The following is a 23,983-nucleotide window of genomic DNA, read 5'->3' on the forward strand; positions in this document are numbered from 1 at the left end:
AGCCCGCCCTGCCGTGTCCACGCCTACTACACGCGAATTATTTGTAGAGCCGACTGCTACCATTAGTTCGTCGAGGCCGATCACCCGTCACTCCCACGCTTTGTTTTGCATTTCGCAATGCTGTTGCGGCTGACCCTCTGACCCGCGTCCAGCGATACACCACTCAAACTGTTCGCAAGTTGACTCACCACACACACGATTCTTTCTGCACTCCATTATTCAGCTCAACAAGGCATGGTCTTGCGCTGCATCGGCTCGGCACCGACTCCGGTGGTCAGCCATGTACATGCACTTTTGCAGTGGGCAACCGGCGCCTCGGAGGGATGAATTGTGGCTTCCGGTGCCTTTTAGCCGAGCCGCATGTCCATGGAGCCTCAGCGAACCTGCATATCTGACGGGAAGAAGTCGTGATTTTGCGGACCCGCTTTCCACAACCGTGGGAGGCAGTATCCATCCTAGATCGTCCGAGACGACACGGACCAGCATGGATCTAATTGACTAATTCCACCTTTCGTTCCTGATATCTCGTTGCACTTGTGCGTATTTGTTCTACTCACTTAGTTGCGTGCTCCTGGTATCTTTTTGATACCCTAGCTGTCTTATCGTTACTCAGCATGTGCAACATTCTGAGCACACGACCACGCAAGGCGATCAATGTCGTCTACCGTAGAGCATCAACAAAGCAAACGACGGGACCGAAAGACATGGACCAACATCGTGTATAGTAAGCTCATATTACAAACAAGAATGATGATGCCATGCATTCACCCCGCTCGCATGCTTATCGATAGACTTCCCCCTCCAAACCACTACACAACTTCGCAACGCACTCACCACCTAGCTGGAACTTCAAGTATTCAAACGTTATTCCGTGACCCAGTTCACTTCCAACTCGATACCCAAACATGCCTCATGCAACCGCAACTGTAAACGGAATCGTAGTGGCCGAAACTGACACCTACGAAGTCGTTGACGGGAACATCTACGTACTATATTCTCTTCAGGTATCCTTGCATAGATCCTAACACACCCCAGTTTCCACCCAACACCATCAAAAGCAACCATTTTACTCCCACTGACACCAAGACACATTGTCCTTATAAAGGCGACGCAAGCTACTACACCGTCACAACCAACAAGACCGAAGTAAAGGATGCAGCTTGGTACTACCCGGAGCCATTGGACAGCATGAAGCGGATCAAGGGGTATGTTGCATTCTACAAAGGGAAGGCTGAAGTGAAGAGCGAGTGAGGGAGTGTTGTCTCGAAAGTGCAAGAAGTGCAAGATGTGAATGTGGGTATATTCAGTATCGATTGAAGTCCCATAAGGAAAATGCAGATATCCCTTTCTAGTAACGCCGGTAAATGCTCATAATCTTCATGACAGTCGAGTCCAACATTGCCTCGATCATGCATCGACGGCCATCATCATCGTGTCGTCGCCATCGATACCTACAGCAGGTGGCTCGATCATAACACCACGTCCTCTTCCTTCAAGCAGTTCTCTCCGTACTTCGGCGCTAATGCTCCTGTGGCCTCTCGTGAGCAGCAAGTCTAGCAGCGCCTCTCTTTGGTCCTCGGTAATGTCGTTCCTGTATCTTTGCGCAAAAGCAAGCAGGCACTGATGCCAGATGACGGGCAGTTTGCCTGTGTTGCCCAGGTCGCCTGCTACCGACTCGGTGTCCATGGCGTCGGCGCTGCTTGCACCTACGCCTCGGAAGCGCAGGAAGTGGAAGACGAGCGCGTCGATGACCTTGAAAGGCAGGGCGTACTTCTTCTCGAGAAGTGTCTTGATGAAGATGTTGCAGGGGCCAGCGGCATCCGGGTCCGAAGACATTTGCTCGGCAGCGATTTCGCAGAGACGGTGGAGGGCGGCGGCAGAGTGTAGGACGGGCACGGAAATCTTGGCTACGACCGAAGCTACAATGACGGCGTCGCGCTGTGTGCAGGAGACATCTGTGAGCATAGGGAATACGACGCCCTTGAAGAATGCGCTGGGCTTGTAAAGCGCCTTCTTCAGTGCATTGTACAGATGCACGTTCAACTTGTGTGTTTCCCGGATGTTCTGTTGTACCAGAGGTAGCAGTACGGTGTTGAGGAAGATTTGGGCGGTTTGCGGCTTCGCGGAGATGAAGATTCGGGTGGCCGCAAAGGTAGCATTGGGTGTCCAATCGTCAGGACGTGTGATGGCGACGAGGGTTTCCCAGGCGGGAATCGTGGGCAGGATCTTGAAGGGCTTGGGCAACTTGCCGCTCTTGTAGCGGCTCAAGATCAAGCCAATCTTTGAGTATACTGTGCAAGCTTAGTAGGGTTACTAGGTTAACCAACGAGGGTGCTGTACCTTCGACAACCTTGGCAGGTAGTTCAATCGCGTCTTCTGGAGCACCACCGCCTTGAATCTCTGGTTGCTGTACTTCGCCTCCAGCTTCATGTGCAGCGATCTTCTCGAGAATAAGCGCCGCCAGATCTGTGCCTGGTCCAGATTGTTGCGCCTCCTCGCCGGGCCACACGATAGGGTTGTCATCTGTTGGTATGAACTTGTTCCACGCCGCTAGGTCGTTCGCATCGATCTCAACCTCCTCCACCTCCTCATCGTCGTCGCCCCAGGCCTCGTCGTCGTCGTCTTCGGCTTGGACCAAATCCTCCCCTGGCATGTCATCCTCGCCCATGCGTGTCTCGAAGTCAAAGGCTGGGTTGGCTTCTTGCGGTCTTCGGGCCTTGTTCTCCCTCGCATCCTCCTCTTCCAGCTCTCTTCCAATTTCCAGGATTTTGCGCGAGCTCTTGGAGTCTACATACTTCTGCTCGTCGTCTTCCTTGTCGCTCTTGTTTCGCTTTTGTCGCTTCGGCGCCTTGTTCTTCCATGGGTCTGAGGGCGCATATTCTTCGGCTAGAGGGTTGTGTCGCTGGTCACGCACACCGGGCGATTTGGGCGCTTTCGGCATCGTGGGTGTGTGATCGCAAAGAGTGACGTGTGTAAAGCGTAATGACTTGGCCTAAGTATTCGTGAACTTGTGCTGTTCCGGGAAAACGTGTACCGAGCGTCGCAGCAGTAAAAAAAAAGTTGGACAAAGTCAGAATCCAGACACCCCACTAAATTTTGATTCCGCGCGGGTGCATTCGCGTACCAAACGGCCCGCCGTAGAAGCTGCATGTCTAGGGCCTGCCGTCGCGCCTTCCATCAACACAGCTGTCGCGCCTTCCCCAGCAGCTGCACGATCCCTCAGAATGGCTGACTCACACCCCCCTTCGCGCTCCAACACGCCCACACTTGTGCCCCCGATGCGGCGACCACTCGAAGGCGACAATGCGCCTGCCGTCTCTTCGCCGCTCAACCCCAATCCCGATGCGGCAGCCCGTGCCAGACCGAAAGCTCCAGCGCGCGAGCAGAGAGAAAAGCGCGAGACGATCAAGAAACGTGAAGCTTCAGCGAGCACAAGACAGAGCACCCCAAATGCAAAGTCGTCCAAGAAGGAGCGCCCCTCGGCGGACTCGCCCATGCGATACTCCATTCCTGAGCCCAGACCATCCGACTATGAAGCGCCCAAAGACAGCACTCTGCTCTCCCACGAGCCAAATCCTATGTATGCGCCTGATGGAGTCACCGAGTTGAAGAAGCCGCACGATATTGCCTGGAATAAGAAGGGCTACAAGTACACGCACTGCGTCGCTGACCCGCTATTCCGCCACAAACAGTACTACAGACAGAGCGATTCTAGGCCCTACGGACCGAGGATGAGCCACGAAGACTGCGACAGGTGGTTCCATTTCGACAACAGCGCAACTATCGTATCTCAAGAGAAGGGCTGGCGCATGGGACGTGGCAATGTGGTCGCGAGAGAAGGCAGGATATACTACGAGGTCAAGGTGCTACGAGGCATACCCGTACATGGTCCCAAGGATCCCATCGACCCCAAGACGGGAGAGACAAAGCCTGGTCCCCACGTGAGGATGGGTTGGGCAAGGCGGGAGGCGCCTTTGGACGGACCCGTGGGCTTCGATGGCTACAGCTACGGCATCACCGACGCCCGCTTCGAAGCCCAACACCGATCGCGCGCCTCCAAGATCTTCAAACCACTCCCCAAGAACGCAAAGAGCAAGCACATGAAGGCTAGACCCCCACATGGCAAGCCAATGCCTGTTGAGTATGTTACAGATCAGCACGTTCAAGAAGGTGATGTCATTGGCCTTGAGATTCAGCTACCGTCGCTATCAATGCATCGCAAAGTCGTCGAGGGCATCTACAACCCGGCTGTGGATCTGGGAGATGGCTTCGACACTGTCAGCAACCAAGATCCCTTCGACAGGCCCATCGACATCATCCGCGATCGCATACCCGTGCCCTACAAAGGCAACTTTTACTTCGAGCAGCTCGACTACCAGGTCACCAAGATGGTCGAGGCTTACCACGACCGCGGCCCAGTACCCAAGATACATCCCTCACCAAACCACGAAGATGTCAGTGTACGATCGCTGCCACACTCGCACATCAAGGTCTACAAGAACGGTGAGGAGGTTGGAATCGCTTTTGAGAACCTCCTAGCCTTCCTCCCGCCCGCCAGTATACCATCAGTCGAGGCCATCAAGGCCGGCGCAAGGACAGGTTTCGACGACGGCATGGTAGGATACCTGCCAGCCATTTCACTATTCAATGGTGGTGTTGCGCAGGTCAACTTCGGCCCCGACTTCTGGTGCCCTCCAGAAGAGATGGCCAAGCAGCGCGAGAAGGATACAGACATGGTCGATGGTGGTACAACCGAGCAGCAGATTCCGGACGGTCGCAAACTACGGGCTATTGGTGAGCGTTACAAGGAACAGATTGCAGAAGATGTTGTTTGGGACATTATCGACGAGGTCGACTTCTTCACCCAGGACGGCGGATGGGAGTACAAGGGCGAGGCTCCTCAGGACGTGGCAGGCAAATCTACGCCCAGGGCTCGTGGTTTTGCGAATGCGGACGAGAACATCGGTGTCGAAGTGGCAAAGCGGTACTAACGAAGACAAAGAGTCGTTTTGATGTTGAGTGGATTATGATCATAGCGAGGCGTATAGGTATACCCCTTATCAATATTTGATATGCATCTCACTTTGCAACATCTCAGACTACCAAAAAAAAAGATTCCGCACCAATAGTATTCCCCTAGTATTTTGCCTTGAGCGATCTGGCAGGCAACAGCCCTCTCCGATCATTGAGTGGCTTCTTTCTATACCAGAAGTACCACTGAGAAGGGATTCCCCGTCCAAGCAATCCACAGTAGAAAAATCTCACGCCCTACGCCCTACAGCTTACATGATCTACGTATACAAAGACTCGCGACAATTCCGTCCATAGACAACGTCCTTACCCAATATGGCAATTCGCGCGGAATTAGCGACATCGGACATTCGCATTTTAGCGTCACAAACCTAACAGTTGGAGCTAACACTGCATATATCTCTTGTACACGACGTTCGATCTCCAGACTCATAGACTATAGATCATACGATTACTACATTTATCTTCCCCGTGATTAGTTCAGCATTATTAGTTCTGCCTTACTACCCCACAATGGATTCTTCACAATTTCGAGACGCGGCGAAAGGTGCCATTGATGAGAGTAGGTTACTTCTGTCGTGTGTAAGAGCATCTACTAACGCTGTACAAGTCGCTAAGTACTACGACACCCTGGAAGAACGACCAGTTCTGCCTTCCGTCAAGCCAGGCTACCTCCGCCCACTCCTTCCATCATCCACCCCCGAAGAAGGCGAATCATGGGAAACCATTCAAGCAGATATCGACCGCGTCATCATGCCAGGTCTCACCCACTGGCAAAGTCCCAAATTCATGGCTTTCTTTCCTTGTAACTCATCTTTCGAAGCCATGATCGGCGACATGTACAGCGGTGCTTTCAACGCCGCAGCGTTCAACTGGATCTGCTCACCCGCCATCACCGAACTCGAAACCGTAGTCATGGACTGGGTAGCTAAGCTCATCGCCCTGCCAAAGGAATTCTTGAGCGATGGCGAGGGTGGAGGTATCATCCAAGGCACAGCCAGTGAAGTCGTGTTAACAGCCCTCGTTGCCGCCCGCGAACGCCTCATCCGCCGTAAGCTCGGCGATATGCCCGAAGGCGAAGAACGCATGGACAAGGCGGCGGACATTCGTGGGAAACTCGTTGCACTAGGTTCTGAACATGCACACTCTTCCACTCAAAAGGCTGCGGTCATAGCTGGAACGAGGTACCGCAGTGTCCCTGCGTCAAAGGAGTCCAATTTCAGCGTCACCGCCTCTGCTCTCCGCAAAACGATCGAAGAGTGTCGTGCGAAGGGTCTGGAGCCATTCTACTTTACCATAACCATTGGTAGCACGGGAACTTGCGCCACCGACGACCTGGAGGGTATCGCCGCACTTGCCAAGGAGTTCCCTGATCTATGGATCCACGTCGATGCCGCATATGCCGGTTCCGCTCTTGTGTGCCCAGAATACCAACATCTATGCACGCCCCTCGCGTCCTTTGACTCTTTCAACTTCAACTTGCACAAATGGTTACTTGTCAACTTTGATTGCTCAGCTTTCTTCGTAAAGAAGCGGAGAGATCTCATGGATACGTACAGTATCACGCCTAGCTACCTCCGCAACCCTCACTCAGAGTCAGGCCTTGTCACCGACTACAGAGACTGGCAAATTCCGTTGGGTCGTCGATTCAGGAGTTTGAAGGTGTGGTTCGTGCTCAGGAGCTACGGAGTCAATGGATTACGAGCATTTATTCGCAAACATGTCAAGCTTGGAGAGTACTTCCACGACTTGTTGCTGCAGAAGCCGGAGATGTTTAGTGTGACTACGAAACCGGCATTTGGTCTTGTGACTTTCCAGGTCAAGCCAAAGATGGGGTCGTCGGCCGCAGCGGCGGCGAATCAGGCTGATCCGACGCATGAAGCCCTGCAAAATGACTTCCATGCTGATGCCGAGGCGCAGTATAGAGAAATGGTCAACCAGAGAACGAAGGAAGTTTATGAGAAGGTCAACGCCAAGGGAGATTTCTTCTTGACAAGCACCATTGTGGGTGGCCAGTATGTCATCAGGGTTGTCAGTGCAACTTTGAAGAGCGAGGAGAAGTGGATGAAGCAGTTGTTTGATGAGCTGATAGAGGTCGCAGAAGAAAAGGGCGATGTTAAGGCTGCCTGATTGTTACGTAGCATTCAAGACGACTGCGGACGGTATTCTAGACTTTTATGTTCTTCTCAATCGCGCCCGAGGTATTCATCTTCACTGTCACTCTACATGTGCGCTCGCCACCCAGCTCCACCTGCTCCTCTCCTGTCTTCACCACTTCCCTTCACGACGCAACCCTTCAATGCTCAAAACATCGTCAGCTACTAGCATAACTGGTGCTAGAGAAGGTCCAAGCTCAAGATATTTCTCTCTCGCCTGCTCCCCTTCCCTCTCTTTCTTTCCTCCACGGCACAACTACACTCAGCACCTCCTCGTACACCTCATCATATAGTTACTGTTGCGCAACACATGGCTTAGCCATTGCCGGAATTCTGAGGCTATGTTTGCGGTGCTGTTGTCGAGAGTTAAGGAATGAGTAGCACGGGAACAGATGAAAAGAGATGAATGGGGCACAGAGATTGAGCGATTACTAGTCTAATCTCAATATTCGCACTGCGTTACCACCAAGAACATCTTGTGCCTTTTTGTCGTCTGTGGAGAATGCTTTTGAGATAGCTCCGTAGTTCGCATTCACACTATGCCATTCTTTCGCGTCCTCTTCGAGTGGCGGGAAGAACGGATGATCAGTACCTACTATTGTTAGCTTCAAATTCACGCTCTGTAGCATATGTACTTACCAAACAACAATCGATCAGATCCAGATGCAGCGACTGCTGCTCCAAGGCCTACTTCCGAGTAAATGACAGCATCCAGATAGATGTTCGTCTTCAAGATGTCCCAAACATCCCTCCTTTTCTGCGTCTTGCCATGCTTCTTCAGATGCCCATCATGCAAGATGCAAGACTCGATACGGCCAGCCAAGAACGGTAATGTACCTCCAGAATGCGCCAACAGTACGCTCAACTTTGTGAATCGATCCCAGACCCCGCTCAACAGCATCCTGCTCACTGCGATGGTCGTCTCCAAGGGGAAGCCGAGTGCGAGTGGTAGTACGTGTCCGTATTCGCTCGCTCGGGGTCCGTAGACAGATGTAGGTAGGCCGTAGTGTGGGTGGAGGAATATAAGTTGTTGGTGTTTCTCCAGTGCTGCGTAGACAGGGTCGAGGTTCTCATCGTCTAGACCTTGTCCAAGACCAGAAGTTCCCATAATGACACCACGTGCATACTTGAGTGTGCTCAGCCTTTCGATCTCGGCAGTTATGACTTCGGGCGATGCGGAGAGTGGGAGGGTGCCGAAGAAGTACAATCGGCCGGGGTACTGTGAGCACTGGTCGTTGACATCGTCGTTGATCTTCTTCGCTGCGTCTCCAGCTTCTTCCGCAGGAAGGAAGTCAAGCCATGGGTTTGCCAATGAGATGACTGACTTGTCAATCTTGTGCAGGTCCATGAAGGCTATCTTCTCCTTGATCTCGTAGTACTCTGAACCAATCGGACGGCCTCGTGAGGTTGAAGGTGTTGAAGGGTCATCTTCGCCTGGCAGGATGATGAGACGTGCCGAGTCTGGTGCATCGGGGAATGTTCGAACGTATGGTACGGTCGTTCGCGAACGCAAGAGGTCCATGTATTTAGGAGGGTAAACATGGGTGTGTATGTCGACGATCGTCATGCTGGCTAATTGGGACGCGTTCTACGCGTCAAATTCTATTATTGGATCTTGCTGCGACAGTATGTGAGTGCCTCGAGCGCGATATTGACAATTTGAAGAAGATACCAGTCACAGCAGACTGTTCAGACTGGAAGTTGAGACGTATTGTGAGTGTTTAGACCCTGGTGGGGTAGCTTCGGACTGCCCCACCTACACGGCGTCCAACATCCCACCTTCCCCAAGTGGCAAGAAGCTACGGAGAAAGTAGTTCAGCCGCCAACGGAGATGCCCGCGGCTAAGATATGACATTTTGGTATGTGAGAATGTTTGTTACGTACGGCGTTCTGAAGCGGGTCGTCAACAATACCTCAGCCCATCAGTGTAACCCATCAGGCACCAGTCCTCAAGAAGACGTTTGGTGGCTTGTCCCAGGTCTTGAACTCCTCATCGACCTCCCACTCAATATCTCCTGTACCCTCATCTTTGAACCCTAACCTCCTGTAAACGGCTCTCCCCATAGCACTACCCTCTGTTGTGCACTCCAAGTTACCCCTCTTCTTTGCCTCTGCAAGGCCGGCCTCGACCAGCTTGGTAGCAATGCCGCGACGCGAATATGCTGGGTCAACAGCACAGATATCCAAGGTGAAGATAGCTGGAGGATTGCGGTCTGATTTCTCGACCTCGCGCATGTACGCGATGCGTCGTTTCCATAACGAATTGAACATCTGTGTTGCAAAGCGTTGGTTCTTTTCATCGTAGTCGACAAGAGCAGCAGTCATATCGCTGGAAAAGGGATCGCCGTAGCCTTCAACAAAGGACAACTGCTTCCAGATGGCCATGCCAACGACTCGTCTTTCGCCCTGCTTGTCTGGTTCAGGCAGAGTGGCTTTGAGATAGATGGCGTTGGGTTGTCCGTCTTTGTTGGTGGTAGTGGATTGCCATCGCTTCATCAAGGTTTGGGCGTGCTTCTTCTGTCCCTCGTCTGTGTCCCAGCCTGGTGTCATCAGCCGCCATACAGCATCTTTCGCCTGATGACCAAAGGCTTCGGAAAGACAGTGCTGTCCTTGCCTAAAATCTTGCTCGGTCTCGAAAGGCGCTATTATTACGTCGTTGTTGTTGGCCATGGTGGAGGTGGTATAGATGGTCTTGTGGGTGTGGGAATGCTTTACGTGGAGTATGTTGGGGTAAGCGGGCAAGTTTATGTATGAAGTTGTTAGTTTCGAGTGACTAAAGGACCCATACGATGACATAGCCTTAAGCCAGTCATGATTGCCTGACAGTTGCCTGGTCCTTGGCGCGGCGTTCCAACGTAAAGCCGTGGTTTGATGGATAAGATGAACTTTGGATAATCATGTCCTCGAGGGAGTGATTATGTGAGGTGGATATACTTCAAGACCATGGACTCCTTGAGTAAGGTGCCGAACGTAGCGACAAGGCTGCACTTATCTAGATTCACAAAACGAGGAGGTTGCGAGGACATTTCAGATGCAATGGTAGAATCACCGGCCCGCCTAATCGGAAACACAGTCAGATGCATGTGGTGACACAGGAGGGTGCAGAGAGGGTTGTGATGGCAGGCGACGGCTAGCGTGGCGTAAATCAATTAGCAGGGATGACGCGCTCGCGCCTGCGACACGCTTTCGCGTTCTCCCTAGACACTTTCCATCCACTCCACCAACAACAAACACACATCCACCACCCGTCACAGATCACGCTCCAAGGCGTCATATCTGCCGGTCACATACTCAAAATGCCAGGCGCCGTAACCAAAGCACCGGCGAAACGCGCCCTTACCGAAACATCGAGCACCCGCGCAAATGTACAGGCTTCGCCCCACTCATCAAAGAAGCTGAAGATCCAGAATGGCAACGAGAGGAGTAGACCACCACAGAAGACTGTCAATGGCTCCTTCAACGCGAGCCAGGTGGGCCCAAGCGAGTTTGAGGAGACGTTGGAGAAGATGACGCAGGACATGGAGACGTTGAAGAAAGACAACACAGAGAAGGACCAACAATGGCGGCGGCCTCCCTTGCCAGAGGACTTCAACGAGATGACACAAAATCTCGTCTTCCAACAGATTGAGGCTGAAGAAGGCGTACTTAATGGTGGCAAGACGACGGTCAAGCTCTTTGGTGTAACCGAGGTGAGCAACATACAGACGGCATATGTGACCTTGAACTAATTATATATCACAGACTGGCCACTCCGTTCTTATCCACGTTACCGGTTTCCAACATTACTTCTACGTCGCCGCGCCACTCAACTTCCACAAAGAAGACTGCGAGCCGTACAAGGTGTTTCTGGAGAGCGAATGCCAGAAGAATTTCAACCAGCACTCAGCCGTCATCGCGTCAGTACAGATGTGTATGAGGGAGAACATATTGCGCTTTCAGGGTAACCAGAAGAGCCCATATCTTAAGATCACTGTCACAGACCCGAAAATGATCAACCGCGTCCGAATGATGGTGCAAAAAGGCAATGCTAATTACAAGCGACTCTGGCCGGCCAGAGAGGATGGTATCCTTACTTTCGACAACATCGCCTACGTGCTACGTTTCATGATTGACACCAAGGTACGTCATTTTGACAACTAGGTTGTGGCGTCACTGACATTCCAGGTCGCCGGTATGTGCTGGGTCGAAGTACCAGCCGGAAAATACAGGATGATCAGCCCTCGCGATCGACACTCCAATTGTCAGATTGAGGCACAGTTACACTACAGTGATCTCATCGCCCACCAGGCTGAAGGTGAATGGGCCAAGCTTGCCCCTCTCCGCATCCTCTCTTTCGATATCGAGTGCGCTGGCCGTAAAGGTGTCTTTCCGGAGGCGAACGTCGACCCCGTTATTCAGATCGCAAACGTCGTTACAAGATACGGAGAGCAGAAACCCTTCGTCAGGAACGTCTTCTGTCTAGACACTGTCAGCCCTATTGTTGCGACACAGGTCTTGTCTTTCCAGGATGAGGGCGAGATGCTGATGAAGTGGCGAGACTTCGTCGAGGAGGTCGACCCAGATGTTATCATCGGTTACAACATCAACAACTTCGACTTTCCGTATTTGCTCGATCGTGCAAAACACCTCAAACTACAGAGATTCCCGTATTGGTCTCGACTGAAGACTGTACAGTCCAAGGTAGAGACCTCCAATTTCTCCAGTAAACAGCTGGGGAACCGAGACACGAAGACGACCAACACCAATGGCCGTCTACAACTCGACTTGTTGCAACTCATCCAGCGAGATCATCAGCTGCGAAGTTATACACTCAACTCGGTGTGCGCTCACTTCCTCAAAGAGCAAAAAGAAGATGTACACCACAGTATGATCACAGAACTGTTCAACGGCGACTCCAATTCCCGGCGACGATTGGCTGTATACTGTTTGAAGGATGCCTATCTACCACAGCGACTGCTTGACAAGCTCATGTGCCTGGTAAACTACACGGAAATGGCTCGTGTCACGGGTGTGCCTTTCAACTACCTTCTTGCCAGAGGACAACAAGTTCGCTTCATCAGCCAATTGTTCCGTAAAGCCCTTGAGCATCAACTCATCGTTCCGGATCTCCCAAACCAAGGCGACAGCGGTGACCAGTACGAAGGTGCGACTGTCATTGAGCCCAAGCGTGGCTACTATAAGGAACCCGTCGCAACTCTTGATTTTGCTTCGCTTTATCCCAGTATCATGCAGGCTCACAATCTTTGCTATACAACCTGGCTCGACAGGCAGACAGTGGAGAAGCTCAAAATGAAGAAGGATGAGGATTACATTGTCACTCCGAACGGCGACATGTTTTGCACATCAAAGACACGTAAGGGACTCTTGACAGAGATTCTAGAGGAATTACTCGGTGCGCGTAAGAGGGCGAAGAAAGAGCTGGCGGTCGAGACCGACCCCTTCAAGAAGGCTGTGCTGAACGGTCGTCAGTTGGCTTTGAAAGTCAGCGCCAACTCGGTTTACGGATTGACGGGTGCCACTAACGGAAAGCTGCCATGTCTTGCTATCGCAAGTAGTACCACAAGTTTCGGTCGTCAGATGATTGAAAAGACCAAAGCCGAGGTAGAGGCAAAGTACACCATCGCAAATGGATATACACACGATGCCGAGGTCATTTACGGTGACACCGATTCCGTCATGGTCAAGTTCGGTACCTCAGAGCTAGCAGAAGCTATGAAGTTGGGCGAGGAAGCTGCGATTTATGTGTCTTCGAAGTTCATCAAGCCCATCAAACTGGAGTTTGAAAAGGTCTACTTCCCCTACCTGCTCATCAACAAGAAACGTTACGCGGGTCTGTACTGGACCAATCCAAACAAGTGGGACAAGATGGACACCAAGGGTATCGAAACAGTTCGTCGTGACAATTGCCGTCTGGTTCAGACTGTCATTGAAACTTCCTTGCGCATGCTGTTGATCGACCAGGATCCGGAAGGTGCTCAAGAGTAAGTTATTCCACCACTCTAATTGCTCACATACTAACGTCAAAACAGGTTCGTCAAGGAGACTATTGCAGACCTTCTGCAGAATAAGGTGGATATGTCCAACCTTGTGATCACCAAAGCCCTTACCAAGCAAGAAAACAAAGATGGAACAGGTGGCTATGCAAACAAACAAGCACACGTTGAACTTGCAGAACGTATGAAGAAGCGCGATGCGGGTTCAGCGCCTGCTCTGGGTGATCGTGTCGCCTACGTCATGGTCAGAGCCGCCACGGGTGCGAAGAACTTCGAGAAGTCTGAAGATCCTCTCTTTGTTCTTGAGAACAACTTACCTATCGATACGCGTTACTATCTGGACAACCAACTCGCGAAACCACTCGGCAGAATTTTCGAGCCTATCCTAGGTGAGAAGAAGGCAGCATCGCTACTCACTGGTGATCACACGCGTTCCATCACCGTGGCGGCACCCACCATGGGTGGTTTGATGAAGTTCGCAAAGAAGACGCAAACATGCATGGGATGTAAGAAGCCGCTGACCGCTGCATATGAGAAAGATGGTGCCGTTTGTGAGAACTGTCGGCCTCGCATCGGCGAGCTGTACACAAAGACGCTGAGCAAAGTCAGTGAACTTGAGGTTCGCTTTTCACGCCTTTGGACGCAGTGTCAGCGATGTCAAGGCAGTGTTCACTGCGAGGTCATCTGCGCGTCGAAGGATTGCCCAATCTTCTACATGCGCATGAAGGCGAGGAAAGACGTTGAAGATGCAGGCAAAGAGTTGGTGCGTTTCGACAAGGACGCGGCGCTATGGTAATCAAACAGTGTCTCACTCCTATCATGTAATTAACACGCGGTGTTTTGGGCGTTATGATGGCATGGGATATCCAACTGTATAAAATGGAGGCCAACTCAGTTTGTTCAAGGTGCGTAGCGATATATGCATGTAAACTCTTAATGAATGTTGTTGCATCATGTATTGATATCTAGTGGTTGTGTCTTCTGGAGACCGTAACTACAACCACCTTTGACAACATCTTCAGCTCCTTGATAGCGTGATCACCGTACACGGCGATCTGATTTCTTCTAGACGTCTTAGCAGTTTCCAGCATCTATATAATGCCAACCATCTCCACAATACACTCAACATCTCTTCCGACGAAAACAGGCTACCAACCATTCGTTCCACATTGCCACAACATATCGTAAACGCTGAGGAGCTGGCTTCATCAACGCATCAGCGTCATATCCTGTTGATATCCTTCGCCAACCTTTCCCCGTCAAAGTGCTCAATCCTCGTCGATCTCATGGCTCACGTTGCCCTCTAGCCCAACAACAAAATCTTGGAAACTCTTCAGGAAAGTCTGAAACAGCATGATATCTTTCTGCTGTCCCAGTAGCTTCGTCACGACATCCTTGATTTCCGTGTGTACCATATCTTCGACTATGCACTGAGTTGCGAAAGCGGTATAGGCAGAGGTGTAAGCATTGTTTTGGGCGACCTAGAGGTTTGTGAGCATGATCTGGTGGGCGCGAAGTGTGGTGAGGACGTCGGTTGTGAACTTGGCTCTGGGTGTCGAGGATAATGAGGTCTTGATCGATAGAGATGGAGAGGATATAGGTCCCGCGGTCGGATGGAGTGTTGACCTGCTGTATTGGAGGTTGGACATGATGGTAGTTGCTGTTGGAGAGGAAGATTAGCTTGGAGATCTGAAGCAATACTTTGAAGAAGGAAAAGCGCAATCGAGGTTGCTGAGGTGTTTCAATTGGTTCCCGTGGCTGAGCTTGAGGAGAGAAGTTGCATGTTGTGATTGGTGAAGTGTAAAGTGAAAGAGTAACGAACACAACGTTCCTGGATCCACATAGTATGACCGGAAGCGTTCGCTCTCACTGAAACATGTATGTTCACTCCGTTGCCTTGTACTAACTAGGTACTGCTGGATGTACCTGCCTAGGTATCCAATGCAACTAACAACAAAGTAGGAGGCAATCCACTTTTTTCCTTCTTCATTCCCTATCTCAACATTGATGAACGAGCTCGACTTGTGTCGAGAGGTCCGGTGCATTCTGGATGTGATTACAGGGGTAACGATTACCCAATATATTATTGCGCTTCCAACATCTCTCCAGAGCATTCTTGAGGATACGATCTGAGCGAGACAGATTACCCATATCAAGTTTCATGAACGCATTCTCGAGACATGCTATACCATGCGAGAATATACGGACATCTAACCTTGTCGACCGCAACAAAAGTCTTCTAAGCTGGAGCAACGCGCAATAAAGCAACCCCTTTAGCCATCGCTGTAAAGCCATCTCTATAGAAGAAGATGCTGAGGAGCTTATCTCGGTTCGTTCTGCTCTCCACTTTGATTGTTGCAAGTTTTTAATGTGTAGGCTTTCTTTTGAAACATTCAAGATGCTTGTACGACAGGCGGAGAAAAATGTCACGATGTCAGTCTGGTGTTGAGATTCCAGCCGAACGACCCCACCATTAGCCTTATCGCGCTCGTGTACACCTTCTGTCTTCGGCAACAACCCCGCCAACAATACCCAGCCATCCATCATGGCTGAGCTACGGAGATGGCCGCTGGCACCGCACCTATCGCCTGATCTTGGTGCCTTCTTTTCTAGCACGCGTCTGTCTCTTTAGTAGCCGTTCCCCTGCATCACACAGGTTCAACCCTAAGCAACGCGTTGACGAGTAACGCCATGGCCAATATCAAAGTAGACTCGGCTGTCTCCCAGGATGACCTGGAGATTCCGGTATTCAATGTCAAACCGTAGATCTTGGTTAGCATCTAACAACGCGCAGCTCATCGACTTCTCTGCCTTTCTCTCTGGTGATGCCAACGCGAAGAAGCAAACTGCCGACGCCGTCCTAAAAGGCTTCCAAAATGCGGGCTTTGTCTACCTCAAGAATCATGGCATATCTCCTTCGACCGTATCCACCGTATTCTCCCACTCGGCCAAATTCTTCGCACGGCCGAAAGAGCAGAAAGATAAGTTGGCATGGTACTCTGCCGCCGCCAACCGCGGCTACGTAACACAAGGGCGAGAGAAGCTGGTGGTGCTGGAACAGACTGGTACAGAGGCGGAGATGCGCGCTTTGGTGCCAGACCTGAAGGAGAGCATGGAAATTGGACGCGATGACCAGCCCGAAACACCCAACATGTGGCCAAGCGGAGACGACGAGGCGAAGGAGTTTAAGGATCAGATGATGGGCTTCTTTGAGACATGCAAAAGCCTCCACATGCAAGTCATGCGCGCTATTGCAATGGGCATGGGCATTGAGGAGACTTGGTTTGATGGCTTCACAGATGCGGGCGACAACACATTGCGCTTGTTGCACTACCCTGGTGTATCTAAGAGCATCTTCAAGAGGAACGATGGGCAACTGCAAGTCCGCGCAGGAGAGCACAGCGACTACGGTATGGCGACCGACTTGAGACACTAGATGAAGGGAGCGACTGACATAATAACAGGTTCTATAACCCTCCTCTTCCAGGACGCACGTGGTGGCCTCCAAGTCCGCTCACCAAAAGGCACATTCGTCAATGCCACCCCTATTGAAGGTACCATAGTAATCAACGCTGGCGACCTGTTAGCACGCTGGTCGAACGATACTATCAAGTCGACGTTGCACCGTGTCGTGGAGCCGCCACCAAAACCAGAAGATGCAGACAAGGATGAATACCCACCCAGATACTCAATAGCCTACTTTTGCAACCCGAACTACGAGCGCAAGATCGAAGCTATCCCAGGAACACACGAGAAGGAAGGAAGGAAGTACGGGGACGTCATGAGTGGAGACTATTTGATCCAGCGGTTGACGGCGACATATTGAGGAAAAGATGCAATATTGAAATCTTCGCATATGCTGGTAGGTATACTGGTCGGCTTAACTACTACAGTAGTGATTGTAAATCTTGCATCAACTTAAAGATGAACTCAGGTATATCCTAACACTTCATTCCAACTCGAGCGTCAAATATCCACCAGTTTAACCGAATACAAATCTTCTCACTCCTTGTGCAGCATGAAAATTTACCGTATGTCACGAACCACATTGTCATGAGAAGAATGTTGGCGTGTTTATTCGTGAGATACTCTGACAGCTTTAATATATGCAAGGGTCTCTGCCTCCTTTCCCAGACACATCTACGGCATGAGCGCGTTGATATCTTGTCTTGATGGGTCTTCCAACAATTGATGCTCGATTGGTTGTTGAACAGGCAGGACTCTCCGTCCGTCGAACAAATGGATGTTTTGAATATAGGCTTGACTTTGCAAAGATCGATCCTAGCAATCGATTCGGTAGAATCTTCCACGTGTAGTCACCAAGCTGCGCTGTGAAGAAGGAAGTAAAGGCCCCTACAGTGTCCGCAGGTGATTGTTTGCGAAAGGAGCTGATGCTGTAAGCCAGCTCTTCTATCTGTTCTCTACCTGTTGTTCCTTGTGATCCTTGATTTGCATTTCCATTGATACTTTGACTTAGCGCCGAGGATTGAGGAAGAAGACGAACACACGTTTTGAACAAGACTCGCTAGTAGCCATGCATAGCTGTCACTACTCTACTACAAAGCACCAAGTCGAGTCCCAGCCTGTAGTAGCAAGCTTGTAACACCACCCTCTATCGAGTCTAGCGGCGCAACAAGAGCCATTTGACTCCAGCTAAACAGCGTGTTACGTCCCCCAAACACGAATACTTCGAAACGTCCCACGAATGTATCATTAGCCCATACGCGACTACCATTAACCACGTCCGTTTCTATACGCAATGTAGCTGGAAGTGTGATAGGTACTGGCTCGTGGGAAGATGACGACTGGTTCGTCCATATGCGACCTGGATGGCCAAGATCGAAGCCATCGCTAGGAGACACGGAACGTAGAGGATATTCGAAGCCATCCGCAGTGGTGAACGTAATTGTTTCGATGCTACCACTAGACTCGTTGGAAGATTTGCTTAGAGACAGCGAAGTATCGGGCCCAGAGAGGGTGAATGGCGAGGATATCTCCAGGGTAAGCGTGTATGGTGGACCATACGATCCGAAGTCTAGCGGCGCAGTGCTGTTGTTTAAAGAAGTCTTCCATGATAGCAGCTTTGGGCTTTTCATGTCCACTTGCGCGCTGTGGAAATGTCGATCCAAATTTTGTCCTGGAGCTTTGGCTGCCTGATCAGTCATGAGTTAGTCATAAGGTCAAAGTGCATCGCTTTCACTCTCCGCTGTACATACCAGGAACGCGACGCTTTCTGATAAGTCGCCCGAGGCAATCTTTGTACCCCGCGTGCCAGCCCAAGCACGCGCCGCCATGACGGGTATGCCCTCGCGCATCGCGTAGTAGGCTTCAAGCTGGGTAGTCGCATCCGCGCCATTATCGTTCCAGGCCGCAAGGATAGCACCCTTGTTACCGCTAGCACTGGGTTGTAGCTGTTCTGTAGTATTGACTGGATTGTAAAGAGACGGCACCCACTGCCAGCCGGGAATGTTGGCGAAGTTCATCGTGCGCGTGACGTTGTAAAACTGTGGGTAGGGCGCGGGCAGGATAGGCATATGATCGTTCTTGAGACTCATGTATGCCCACCAGTCCTCGGAGTTGATGATGTTATATCCACCACCCTGAAGCTCAAGAGGGTCTGATTGACCGTACTGCCAGTGTTGTATGATGACATCCTTGGAGATGGTGAGATTCTCGGATGGTTCATAAGTACCCCATATACGTATGCGCTTGCCGGAAGTACTGTTGACGAAGTCGGACATCTCATTGACAAAGTTGATATAGTCATCCGCTAGGTCAGGATCGTATTCGTCAGCGCCAATGTGAACTTCCTTCGTTTGAAACCATGGCAGGAACTCAGACCAAATCGCTTTGACTGTGGGGATAGCATCTGGATGGCTCAAGTTCAGCAGGTCCTTCTTTGCGAGTGCCAACTCAGGCTTCCATTTCGTAATTGCTAGTGCGTGACCTGGAGCTTCGATTTCGGGGATGACAGTGACGCCACGTTGTGCGCAGTGTTCTTGAAAATCTTCAAAGTCGGCTCGCGACAGTGTCTCGTTCGGGCGCTGGATGATACCCTGTAGCTCGGAATTTTGTTCTGGAAACAGGGAGAAATGCGAAAAGACATTCTGCCAGGTCTCATTGCGGCCACGATTCAAGGGATAGTTGTCGCTGGAGTGGTAATGGAATTCCGAAATCTTGAAGAACGAGACATATGTGCAAAGCTCTTTGAGAAAGTGTTTATCGTACCTAAACGCAGGGGTGCGAAGTCAGTGAATCTCTCATATGCAGTTCGTACATGGAGATGACTTACCATTTGCGACCCGCATCGAGCATGAATCCCCGTGTGCTATACGCGGGCGCATCAACTGTGCGGCCTGTCACGAGTGTTCCGTTTCCGATCAGCAGCTCTTGTAAAAGAGTGCGCGTTCCCCAAAACATGCCCCTCGCACCAGTCCCGCCTATGTACACACTACCATTAGTAACATCAAGTTCATATCCCTCTTTTGTAGATTGACCATTCTCGTATGTCAATGGAGTATTGCTATCGCGGATTGGGCCGAGATGAATACCAGTGATAGGAAAGTCGTCTACTTGCTCCAAAGTCCACGAATCACCGAAGAGCGATGAAAGGTCGGCGCGAAGTGTGTTCGCGAACTCATGAGCAGATGGCGGTATGAGGGTTAGACCTTCAGAGTCTCTTGTACCGGCAAATTGTTTGTCAATGTATATCTTCCTTGCGCCCGTGCTGATTGAGAAGCCGGGGTCACTCGTATCGCTGTAGCTCGGTAAGACAGGCGGGAGAGAATGCAGCGCGGTTACGAGACCGACGAAATGTGATAACGCGAAGAACATCATACTCTGTATGATACGATGGGAAAGGCAGTCAAGTCGTTCAAGCACCTTGGGTCCTGTTGTCGTATTAAGATATCTAGGTAGCTGTGTCTTGGCTGCCGTCAAGCGTCCTCGGCCCGCTTCTGCAAGGCCGATGTAACCTTTACAGGGAGCAATAATAGAGACATGCGATAAGACATAGACGATGAATACGGAAGTCGCCTAGAAGGATAAATGCAACAAAGTTAATGGATTTGGAAGGACGTTTCGTCGCAAGAGATATGCTGTCAGCTTAGGTCAAGCTCCAGTTTGTGAAGCTCGACCGGAAATAGTCTAACCTATTTCAGATGGGACGCTTCGGGTTACAAAGACTCGACCGTACAGCTGCAGCAAACTAAACCACATTGCCGCAAGATCAAGCGGGATCTTAGGTACGCTCATACCGCCTACTTTCTGATGTACTGTTTGACCCCGAGTTGAGCACTGCACTTGTATACTACCAAGGAATAATCGGGGTATTCTTGAGAGACGATATACCAGTGAGTACAGTCGACTCGATGCGATGTGCTGTGTATGCTAGGCTTTCAAGTACTGGAGATAACAAGTGATTGTTAGGAACATGTTGTTCCCAGACATGATGTTTGCAGATGGAGAGCGAAGCCAGAAAGAAGACAGCCAAGATCTAGACCAGTGAAGTTTAGCGCATCGGAGAAAATCTGCGTCTCTACCGATCTGATCGTCAATCGCGCAGCTTCGACCATAGATTCAGAAAACACGTCATGTATCGATAGCATTGGCATTTACCGGCGTTCTCAACTTTTCACGTTTTCATTTCAGGATGGATCGTCATCAGCGCGTTGTCGCGCAAGTCGCGTCAAAAGTCAAAGACTACTTCACGCGCAAAGAGCCTTTCCGGATATCTCACGGCTCGACCAACAGCACGCGTCCAAATCTTAAGAAGCATGTCGTAGACATCAGCGCTCTACGAAATGTCATCAGTGTTGACACGCAAAGCAAGACGGCGCTTGTTGAGCCAAATGTGCCTATGGATCGCCTCGTAGAAGCTACGCTACCGCATGGTCTTGTGCCACCCGTCGTGATGGAGTTTCCTGGTATCACTGTTGGTGGAGGTTATGCGGGAACGGCAGGCGAGAGTAGCAGTTTCAAGTTCGGCTTCTTCGATCGTACCATCAATGAGGTGGAGATGGTCATGGCTGATGGTGAGGTGACCAAGGCTAGCGAAAAGAAAAATGAAGACCTCTTCAGAGGAGCTGCTGGTGCCGTCGGTACCTTAGGCGTTACTACGCTTGTCGACTTGAAGCTCATTGAGGCTAAGAAATATGTCAAGACAACATACTATCCTACACGTAGCGTTGCTCAAGCTGTCAAAGAAGTCGAAGATCATACCCGAGGCGACAGGGGGGAGAAGAACGACTACGTCGATGGAATTTTATTCAACAAAGAGCATGGTGCTATCGTTACAGGTGAGATGACGGATGAGCTTCCACCAAATACCAAACCACAAACTTTCAGTAACCCCTGGGACCCATGGTTCTACCTGCATGTCGAAAATGCAACACGAGATTCTACCAAGCCAGTCATAGAGTACATACCGTTGGCCGAGTACATGTTCCGCTACGACCGTGGGGGCTTTTGGGTTGGTCGATCCGCTTTCAGTTATATGCGCTTTCCCTTCAATAAGTATACTCGATGGTTCCTCGACGACTTCCTTCATACACGCATGCTTTACCGAGCTCTCCATGCATCGGGCATTGCAACACGCTACATCGTTCAGGATATGGCCTTGCCCTATCCGAATGCCGAAAAGTTCATCGATTACACCGATAAGACGTTCAATATCTGGCCTCTATGGCTCTGTCCTTTGAAGCAAAGCCCACAACCAACAATGCATCCCCATACCAAAGGCAGCCTAAAGTCAGATCAGATGCTTAACATCGGCCTCTGGGGTTTTGGTCCCAAAGACCCAACGACTTACCTTCACAAGAACCGCGCGCTAGAGAAGACGCTTGGCGAGATGGGTGGTATGAAGTGGCTATATGCGCAAACCTATTATAGCAAAGATGAATTCTGGGCACAGTTCGACCGCAAATGGCATCAGGGATTGAGGAAGAAATACAACGCAGAGATGCTGCCAGAAGTGTATGACAAAGTGCATGTCGATATCGAAAAGTATACGAACATGGCGAATAAGGATCTAGGATTAAAACTAAGGAGCATCTGGCCATTGGGCGGATTTTGGGGTATCTGGAAGGCCATCCAAAGTAAAGACTACATGATTGCGAGAAACTCGACGTGGAGGACGAGAAGCTAGAAGTGTGCTCTTCTTGAGGAGAAACAAAGGTCTAGAGGAAAGCATAGCTATATGATCTGATACAACGGTGATGAAGCAGCTTGCGCAACCGGTAAAAGTCGTGCGTACAGAACCTTCTGCCTACCTACAGCTCCCATAAACCATACTCTCTACACTCAGAAGTCCAGATCACCGATAACACTATGACCTTTATGAGTGACATGGCTATCACACCGTCGACTGTGTTTTTGACATGTTTCGTATGGCAATCATCCATTTGATGCACAACATCCCAGTGGACGGAGAAGGCGGACGAAGACCTCGTCTCTAAACTCAAGGTGAAAGGACCGATCGCTTTGAGGCAGGATAGCTGGTCAATGTGAAAGGCAAAATATAGGAGGATACGGAGTGTGAGGCATTATTGGCTGGCAGTAATGTCGTTATGTACTATGAAGATAACGCATATGACCTGCTGATACAATGTTCTTGATCGACTGACACACTCATTCTATGTGCTGCGAGTGTTGCGACACGTACATGTGAGTATATGTGACCTTTGCCAAGGATCTTGGTCTACCGAGTGTTTGTTGCAGGCGCAAATTCACCGCCAGCGCGTCTGGCCTTTTGCCAGCTGTCAATCCTCATGTGTTTTCTCCTGCCCTACGGGGTGCGTCCCAGTACCACGAAGTGTCGCTAATACTGTCTTGGGTCGTGCGCCCCTCACCTGCAAAATCGCTGCGACACGACTACTACAGCCATGGCCGAATCTGCCGACATGATCGTGCACCTTTCAGCCGACGTGTACCAGGATCAGTTTGAATTTATTGAGCTAGTCCTTGATGTTACCGGATCCATCGAAAGCCAGTCGCCAAACGATGTTATACGCACTCAAGTCCAGCTGCTTCTATCGATTGTTGGTAGAGATTAGTCAAGAGCCAATCGAGCCTATCTCGCCTTTAGATCATGAGCAGGAAGCTGCAACCAGCCTGAAACAGTTCACCATAACACTGGACTGAGAATGGTCAACTATCGACCATTTACTCAAAAAACATCCAAAGTTATGAAGATGGACCCTGCATCCTCCGCACAGATCGCGACACTTAACACAATCGAGATCATGCTCCATTCGGAACATCTCTTCTTGCACAAGAACCTGCAGGTCCTGATCTCTTTCGTCTTATCGGTCGCACCTGCGCTTGATGGCATGGCTGAGACGCGCCTGTCAGAGCGATTGACGACTCTTCTCAAAGATCTCAGCGTCTACAGCGGCTCGCAAACTGTCCAGAATCGCGATACTATCAACGGTCTTTGCCGAAATCTGGGAAGAGTGTTTGAAGATGTAGCAATGCAGCCTACAAGCGACGATTTCGATGAACGAGAGCTCTCAAAGGCTACCTCCAAGCTTGTTATCGATTATGTCAGTCTGTATGCAAACATCGTGGCGTCTATCCTGGGTCGACCCATCTGGTGCATAGAGAACTGGCAAGGGAGATTGATGGGCACAGATACGTGGTGTTTACCTTGGTTAGCAATGGAGCATAGAGCAAGGGTGAGCCTCCTGTGATGTTGCTATTCATGTCTATCGAGACACTTGACAAATCATTTGGGAAGCGTCAAGCATCTAGGTATAGATGAACTTTTGTACATTTCGCCCGTGTCTCAGCATTTTCAATTCAAAA

At 50.5% G+C, this 23,983-nt stretch overlaps 13 protein-coding genes across 13 annotated transcripts; 7 read left to right on the forward strand and 6 right to left on the reverse strand.

The window, feature by feature from the left end:
* Positions 1-905: 905 nt before the first annotated feature.
* Positions 906-1,251, forward strand: AA0111_g6516 (hypothetical protein; the record flags this gene model as incomplete). Its single annotated transcript, XM_028652747.1, has 2 exons — positions 906-986; positions 1,036-1,251. 2 exons carry the CDS (start codon positions 906-908, stop codon positions 1,249-1,251), a joined length of 297 nt encoding a protein of 98 aa, XP_028505951.1.
* Positions 1,252-1,407: 156 nt separating this feature from the next.
* Positions 1,408-2,941, reverse strand: AA0111_g6517 (hypothetical protein; the record flags this gene model as incomplete). Its single annotated transcript, XM_028652748.1, has 2 exons — positions 1,408-2,291; positions 2,341-2,941. The coding sequence occupies 2 exons, from the start codon at positions 2,939-2,941 to the stop codon at positions 1,408-1,410; spliced, it is 1,485 nt and encodes a 494-aa protein (XP_028505952.1).
* Positions 2,942-3,224: 283 nt separating this feature from the next.
* Positions 3,225-4,991, forward strand: AA0111_g6518 (hypothetical protein; the record flags this gene model as incomplete). The annotated part of the gene is made up of 1 exon (XM_028652749.1): positions 3,225-4,991. The coding sequence occupies one exon, from the start codon at positions 3,225-3,227 to the stop codon at positions 4,989-4,991; it is 1,767 nt and encodes a 588-aa protein (XP_028505945.1).
* Positions 4,992-5,544: 553 nt separating this feature from the next.
* AA0111_g6519 (Aromatic-L-amino-acid decarboxylase) lies at positions 5,545-7,161 on the forward strand (the record flags this gene model as incomplete). The annotated part of the gene is made up of 2 exons (XM_028652750.1): positions 5,545-5,593; positions 5,642-7,161. The coding sequence occupies 2 exons, from the start codon at positions 5,545-5,547 to the stop codon at positions 7,159-7,161; spliced, it is 1,569 nt and encodes a 522-aa protein (XP_028505946.1).
* Positions 7,162-7,618: 457 nt separating this feature from the next.
* On the reverse strand, positions 7,619-8,754 carry AA0111_g6520 (hypothetical protein; the record flags this gene model as incomplete). Its single annotated transcript, XM_028652752.1, has 2 exons — positions 7,619-7,779; positions 7,827-8,754. The coding sequence occupies 2 exons, from the start codon at positions 8,752-8,754 to the stop codon at positions 7,619-7,621; spliced, it is 1,089 nt and encodes a 362-aa protein (XP_028505791.1).
* A 368-nt stretch (positions 8,755-9,122) lies between these two features.
* On the reverse strand, positions 9,123-9,857 carry AA0111_g6521 (hypothetical protein; the record flags this gene model as incomplete). Its single annotated transcript, XM_028652753.1, has 1 exon — positions 9,123-9,857. One exon carries the CDS (start codon positions 9,855-9,857, stop codon positions 9,123-9,125), a length of 735 nt encoding a protein of 244 aa, XP_028505790.1.
* A 626-nt stretch (positions 9,858-10,483) lies between these two features.
* AA0111_g6522 (DNA polymerase delta catalytic subunit) lies at positions 10,484-13,976 on the forward strand (the record flags this gene model as incomplete). The annotated part of the gene is made up of 4 exons (XM_028652754.1): positions 10,484-10,876; positions 10,929-11,306; positions 11,352-13,168; positions 13,217-13,976. The coding sequence occupies 4 exons, from the start codon at positions 10,484-10,486 to the stop codon at positions 13,974-13,976; spliced, it is 3,348 nt and encodes a 1,115-aa protein (XP_028505789.1).
* A 472-nt stretch (positions 13,977-14,448) lies between these two features.
* Positions 14,449-14,595, reverse strand: AA0111_g6523 (hypothetical protein; the record flags this gene model as incomplete). Its single annotated transcript, XM_028652755.1, has 1 exon — positions 14,449-14,595. The coding sequence occupies one exon, from the start codon at positions 14,593-14,595 to the stop codon at positions 14,449-14,451; it is 147 nt and encodes a 48-aa protein (XP_028505788.1).
* Positions 14,596-14,661: 66 nt separating this feature from the next.
* Positions 14,662-14,829, reverse strand: AA0111_g6524 (hypothetical protein; the record flags this gene model as incomplete). Its single annotated transcript, XM_028652756.1, has 1 exon — positions 14,662-14,829. The coding sequence occupies one exon, from the start codon at positions 14,827-14,829 to the stop codon at positions 14,662-14,664; it is 168 nt and encodes a 55-aa protein (XP_028505956.1).
* A 1,042-nt stretch (positions 14,830-15,871) lies between these two features.
* AA0111_g6525 (hypothetical protein) lies at positions 15,872-17,006 on the forward strand (the record flags this gene model as incomplete). Its single annotated transcript, XM_028652757.1, has 3 exons — positions 15,872-15,925; positions 15,975-16,590; positions 16,645-17,006. The coding sequence occupies 3 exons, from the start codon at positions 15,872-15,874 to the stop codon at positions 17,004-17,006; spliced, it is 1,032 nt and encodes a 343-aa protein (XP_028505955.1).
* A 730-nt stretch (positions 17,007-17,736) lies between these two features.
* Positions 17,737-20,017, reverse strand: AA0111_g6526 (hypothetical protein; the record flags this gene model as incomplete). The annotated part of the gene is made up of 3 exons (XM_028652758.1): positions 17,737-18,333; positions 18,397-19,408; positions 19,473-20,017. 3 exons carry the CDS (start codon positions 20,015-20,017, stop codon positions 17,737-17,739), a joined length of 2,154 nt encoding a protein of 717 aa, XP_028505787.1.
* An 814-nt stretch (positions 20,018-20,831) lies between these two features.
* AA0111_g6527 (hypothetical protein) lies at positions 20,832-22,325 on the forward strand (the record flags this gene model as incomplete). The annotated part of the gene is made up of 1 exon (XM_028652759.1): positions 20,832-22,325. The coding sequence occupies one exon, from the start codon at positions 20,832-20,834 to the stop codon at positions 22,323-22,325; it is 1,494 nt and encodes a 497-aa protein (XP_028505786.1).
* Positions 22,326-23,370: 1,045 nt separating this feature from the next.
* On the forward strand, positions 23,371-23,868 carry AA0111_g6528 (hypothetical protein; the record flags this gene model as incomplete). Its single annotated transcript, XM_028652760.1, has 1 exon — positions 23,371-23,868. The coding sequence occupies one exon, from the start codon at positions 23,371-23,373 to the stop codon at positions 23,866-23,868; it is 498 nt and encodes a 165-aa protein (XP_028505958.1).
* Positions 23,869-23,983: the final 115 nt, after the last annotated feature.

Source organism: Alternaria arborescens (assembly GCF_004154835.1).
Source record: "Alternaria arborescens strain FERA 675 chromosome Unknown contig_14, whole genome shotgun sequence".
Classification (NCBI taxonomy): Eukaryota; Fungi; Ascomycota; class Dothideomycetes; order Pleosporales; family Pleosporaceae; genus Alternaria; species Alternaria arborescens.